Source organism: Rhinolophus sinicus, chromosome 2 (assembly GCF_057876585.1).
Source record: "Rhinolophus sinicus isolate RSI-liver-muscle chromosome 2, RSI-T2T, whole genome shotgun sequence".
Lineage (NCBI taxonomy): Eukaryota > Metazoa > Chordata > Mammalia > Chiroptera > Rhinolophidae > Rhinolophus > Rhinolophus sinicus.
In genome coordinates, this window is record NC_142502.1 from 108,300,595 (window position 1) to 108,306,541 (window position 5,947).

The 5,947-nt window shown below is 47.6% G+C and overlaps 1 protein-coding gene across 1 annotated transcript; it reads right to left on the minus strand.

Annotated features, from left to right (window-relative positions):
• Positions 1-224: 224 nt before the first annotated feature.
• On the minus strand, positions 225-4,258 carry LOC148758886 (uncharacterized). The gene is given in 2 exon segments (XM_088794408.1): positions 225-2,524; positions 2,527-4,258. Coding segments are annotated over 2 exon segments (1,335 nt in total). The 5' UTR covers positions 3,469-4,258; the 3' UTR covers positions 225-2,131.
• Positions 4,259-5,947: the final 1,689 nt, after the last annotated feature.

Sequence of the window (5,947 nt, forward strand, 5' to 3'; positions counted from 1 at the left end):
GGCGTGTGGCTTTCGCATGTTTGTGCCCGTGGTGACTGGGCTGTTTTATGGAAGGTGATGCTGGTTCCAGGAGCAGTGGTTGGTTCAGGGGTAGGTCCTGTACTGGTGGTCCTGATACCCGGGACTGAGGTGGTAGATGATTTTCCAATAGTAGTTGTGCCCAGGCCAGAGGTATTCGGGGCTATCCCAGAGACAGCATTGCTGGTAGCACCGGTCACGGATTCCATTCCAGTAGTAACGGGGTGGGGGTAGCTGGTCTGCTTCCAGTAGTCCTGGTGCCTAGGAAACAGGTCACACACTATGCTGCATTTGTAGTGGGGATAAGGGAAGAGAGATGCATGTACAGCAGAGGGGCTGAATCTAACACACTGATGGGGGGGTGGTGGTTGGAGGAGAGGTGTTGTGGTGGGAGGAGACAGTGGAAAGTGATTCACCGGAGGTCATTAATCCCAGAATAGAGCTGAGTGTCTTAGAGAAGAGGAGGTAGGATATGTCCACTGGGGGCACTGGTGATGGTGGAGGCAGAAGACCATGACTCATGCAGAAGCAGATCTATTCAATTTCAGAAGGGGTCAGCCAAGTAGATAAAAGTGGTAGGGTCTGGTACTCTTGTGATGTAGTCACTGGGTGTAAGGAGGGTGCTGGAGGAAGAGAGGGTAGAATCAGATTTACTCGTGGGTGAGGCAGAGCCATAGCTGGGAGCAGAGGTGACACGATCTAACACAACCGTGTTGATCAATGAAGTCGACGTGAGTGTGCTAAGAACAGATGTGGAAGAACCTGACCCACGTGGAGGAGGTTGGCCCAGGTGACAGGAGAGGGTGGACTCAGAACAAGGTGGGAGGGCCTAATACAGCAGAGGCCGTGGAGGTGCTGGCTTCTACAGCAATGGTTGTGTTTAGATCAGAAGTGGTTACATTCATAGCAGACCAGCGTCAGTCACTGAAATAGCAGTGGGAGATTCAGAACATACGATAGAGTCATATCCAACACAAGTGCACAAGTGATTTTATGCAGAGCAAGTGTCAGAGTAGGGAAAAATCATTTTGGTTTAATACTAAAACAAAGGTTGGCAAACAGTTTTTCTAAAGTGTCAGATGGTAATTTTTTTAAGCGATGTGGGTCACACGGTTTTTGTCACAACTATGTAAAGTAGCTGGCAAGTAGTTACACATGTAAATGAATAAGTGTGGCTATGTTCCAATACAGTGTATTTGGAAAAATGGATAACAGGTGAGACTTGGCCCATGAAGTGTAGTTTGTAACCCCTGAACCAGAGGTCACTATATTAAAGATGAGATGGTGGTGTTGCAGGTGGTAGGTTGAATAGAGCTGATTGTACTTGGCACAGCAGTGAGAGCATCTGACGAATTGGGATGGCTGTCAACAGAGTTGAGGTGAGTTCACTGTCAGCAGAAGTGATGAGATATAATTGTGGTGGGGGATATTTGCAAAAAAATGTTTCGGATTGGGATGGAAATAATAGACACTAAACAAAAGGAGGTAAGGCTAGAGTAGAAAAGAGTAAGATTCAAGAAGAGGGAATAGAATTCTATCTAATATGTGTGGTGTCTTGACTAGAGTCTAGAGCATAAATGGTTGTCACTGGAGTTAAACGTGTGTGCTTAGAGATGTGGTAGTTATTACCTGATACAACTGTGTTGGTAATGGATTGGGTAGAAAAATCAATGGCCTTGGTGGACACCAAGGTGGTGAAAGAGGCCATGGAAGGTCTGGAGACACTGGTGGAGACTGTCGTGGCCCCAGCAGTGGAGGTAGAGGCCAAGAGGAGTGATGTGGTCACCTCTGGGGCTGTGGTGGGCCCAGAAGGTGAGGTGGAAGCTTCAGTGCCCCTAGAAACTGTGGAGGAGAACAGGGTGGGCACAGATGCTGAGAAGGAGCCTGTGGTGCTCGTACTGGCTGTGGTGAGACAGTCAGGGTCTCAGAAACTAGGGTGCTATTTGTAGTGGGCTCAGAAAAAGTGGAAAAATCTGTGGTGATCTGAGAGGCTGATGAGGGGGCCGTGATGGGCTTGATGGTATCAGAGCGTGTGCTGGAGGCTGTGGTGGACAGCATGTTGGACTCAGCGGCTGTGGTGGAGGCCATGCTGTTCACAGACTCTGACATGATTTCAGAGGCTGGGCTGTAGGCTATGCTCAGATCTTGTAGTGGCGGCTGTGGTGGTCTCAGTGCCTGTGGTGGACAAAGACTCTGCCGTCTTCTCAGAGACTGTGGTCGAGGCTGTTTTGGCCACAGACACTGTTGTGGGGGTCTCATTGGCAGTAATGGTAGCTGTGGAAGTGTCAAGGCCTACAGTGGTCTCAGAGGCCATTGTGTAAGCGGTGGTGGTTTCGAAAGGTGTGGTAGTCACAGACCTTTGGATAGAGGATGTGGTCCTTTTAGAGGCTGTGGAGATGTCCACAGTGGCCTCAGAGGCTGAGGTGGAAAAGTTGGTGGGCACAGAGTCTACAGTGGTCCCTGAAGCTGTGCGGGAAGCTATGGTGGTCTCAGAGCCTGTGGTGGTTTCATTGGTGATACTGTGGTGGGCACAGATGTGCTTATGGAAGATGTGGTGCTGTCAGAAGCTATAGTGGAGGCTATGTTGGACACAGATGCTGTGATGGTCTCAGTGAGCATTGTGGTGGCTGTGGAGCACACAGACCCTGTAGTTGTCACAGAGGTTTTAGTGGAGACTATGGTGGTGTCAGAGGCTGCTTTGGCAGCTCTCGTGGTCTCAGACTTTGTGGTGAAGCGCGTGGTAGTCTCGGAAGATGTTGTATTCCTAGAGCCTGTGGTGGAGGGTCTAGTGGACACGGATGTTATTGCAGAGGATGTGGTGGTCTCAGAGACAGTGGTGGGTCCCACAGTGGAGTCAGAGATCAAAGTAGAAGCTGTTGTGGGCACAGATGTTATCGTGGAGGCTGTGGTGCTCTCAAAGAGTGTGGTTGAGACCAGGATGGGAACAGACACTGTCTGGGAGCCTGTAGCAGTCTCAGAGACTGAGTTGGAGACCATTGTGGGCACAGATGTTGTGGTGGTCTCCACAGGCATTGTGCTGATTGTGGAGGGCACATACTTGGCAGTTGTCACAGATGCTGTGGTGGAGACTATAGTTGTTTCAGAGCCTGTGGTGGTGGCTGTGGTGGATACAGACATTTTGGTAGAGGCTGTGGTGGAAGCCATGGTAGCTTCAGAGGTTGAAAGGGAGGCCATGGCCATCTCAGAGATTGTGGAGGAAGCTATGGTGATCCCAGAGCCTGCAGTGTTTTCAGAGACTGTGGTGAAGACTGTGGTGGGCACAGACATTACCATGGGGGTCCTGGTGGTCTCAGAGGCTACGGTAAAGGTCTTGGTGGGCACAGATACCGTGGTGGAGTGTGTGGTGCCCTCAGTGGCTGTGGTGATGGTTTTGGTAATTTCAGAGCCTGTGGAGGTCTCAGAGTGTGTGGTGGAGTCTGTGGTGGACATAAGGGTTATGCTGCCACTTATTTGGAGGTTTTGGACCTTTCAGAGATTTTAGGAAAGTTTGCCATGCTAGCTGAGGCAGGCTGTTTGTGTGGAAGAGCCATTAGAAGTGGCTGGGGCCAGGAGTGTGAGGGAAGTGGGGTAGGGTCTCAGGAAATCTGGGCATAGAGGAAGTTGTGGGCACAGACACTGTAGTGGCGTGCACAGTGCACTCAGATATCGTAGTGGAGTCTATTGTAGATTCAGAGGCTGCGGTGTGGACGCTGGTGGGCCCAGACACTGGTCTCAGCAGGCATTACAGTAATTGTGGAGGTTCTAATGGTCTCAGCAGTGGTGACAGAAGCCATGGTGCTCTCAGAGAACGTAGTGTTGTTAGAGCCGGAGATAGAGTCTGTGGGAGGCACAGACATAATGGAGGATGTGGTGATTTCAGGAACTATGGTGGAGGCCATGGTGGACTCCGAGACTAAAGCAGAAACTGTCATGGTCAGAGATGCTGTGGTGGAGGACGCAGAGTCCGTGGTGGAGGCTAAAGTGGTCTCAGAGTTTCTGGTGGAGGTTGTGATTGGCAAAGACATTGTCGTGGGAGGCATGGTGGTCTCAGAGACTGTAGTGGAGGCTGTGGTGGGCACAGATGTTGCAGTTGTCTGAGAGTCTTTAGTGGACACTATAATTGCTTTCATTTCTGCAGTGGATGTGGTGGAGGCCATGTCCAGGGAGTTGTTTTTTGTGCTCAGGGAGGCCATGACACCTGTTGTGCTACTCATGACATGTTTCCAGGGTTGCTTCACCTTTCACTGGAATATTCATAAGAATTTTGTGATCAGATATAACAGTATTTTCATTTTTCTTTTATTTTTCATCTTCAATAGGTATTTCCTGCTTTTTACGGATTTTAAAATCAACATTATTCATGTCTACACTTCCTTTTAGTCCCAGATAGCTTATTATTAAAATATGTATACTTCCTCTTTATACTGACATGTATTTTCTTTCTTCCTCGGTGACACTGCTCTATTCCCACTATGTTAGAGTCATTTTTAAAAAAATTATTTCAAGTAATCACATTGTCTTTGAATCTCTATTTTGCTGTCAGAACAATGATTTTTTTTTTTTTTTTTTTTTTTTTTTTTTGCATATCCCTATTCTCATCAAATCTTAAAATGTAATCCAATACAAAAGCCTGTATTTAAATGTTTTCAAACTTCTGGTCAAGATGGCAGAGGAGGTAAATACTGTGCTCACCTCCTTCCATGACTATATCAAAATTACAACTAAATTACACAATAACCATCTTTGAGAACCACCTGAAGACTATCTGAATAGAAATCCTACAACTAAGGATATAAAAAGGAAGCCACAAGGAGACCAGTATTAGGGGCAGAGACATGGACCGGCACAAGTAATAACCAATCTCAACTTTCATTGTAAATTTCATCAGGTCGCCCCACGCCTGGCATCAGCAGCAGCCAGTGTTGGCTGGAACATAGCTTCAACTAAGTGGCCACAAACTGGGCACAAGAGGCAGCTGGCCTCAGTTCACATCATGATGCCCAAGAAACAGCTCCAAAGCTGACACTAATGGCAGCTGGCTTTAGTTCACAGGGTAGCCTCTCCCACGTGCCTCCAAGCCAGCACAAGTGGCAACCAATCACAGGTCACTTTGTAGCTCCCACTAGGCTTCCCTAAGCTAGTCATAAATGGTGGCTGACTTTGGACAGCACCAGAGCTCCTCCCAAGAGCCTCTAAAACCAACACACCTAGTAGCCATATTCAGACCACACCAGAGCACCACCCAATCAGCTCCACATACAACAGACCTGAAGGGCAGACTTGGCTGTCACCAAAACCCCCCAAAGCAATTCCTGCTCCATGGGGTCAGCCCCTGCACAACAGCTTATCTGTTGTGGTCACAGCCAGCCCTCATAGCCAGGTAGCCTGAGGGTCAATCCCACACACTTGGTTGCCAACAACAGTCAAGGCCCAACTACAATAAGAGGGCACACACGACCTACACAAGGGACACTCCTGAAGAACCCAGCTCAGGTGACCAGGGAGACTGTGCCACTGGTGGGCCCCACAGGATACTTTCCAAATAAATTGATTCTGTCAAGACTGGGAGATGTAACAGATATAACTAATACATAGAAATGTATACTGGGAATCAGCCAAAATGAGAAGACAAAGAAATACATCCCAAATTTAAAAACAGGACAAAACTCCAGAAAAAGAACTAAATAAAATGCAGACAAGCAATCTACCGATACAGAGTTGAAAACATTGGCTATAAAGATGTACAATGAACTTAGGGGAAGAATAGATGAACTCATTGAGAACGTCAACAAAGAGATACAAAAAATTAGAAGGAACCAGTGAGAAATAAATAATACAATAACTGAAGTGAAGAATACATTAGAGAGAATCAACAGCAGATTAGATGAAGCAGATAATCAAATCCATGATCTTGAAGATAAAATAGCAG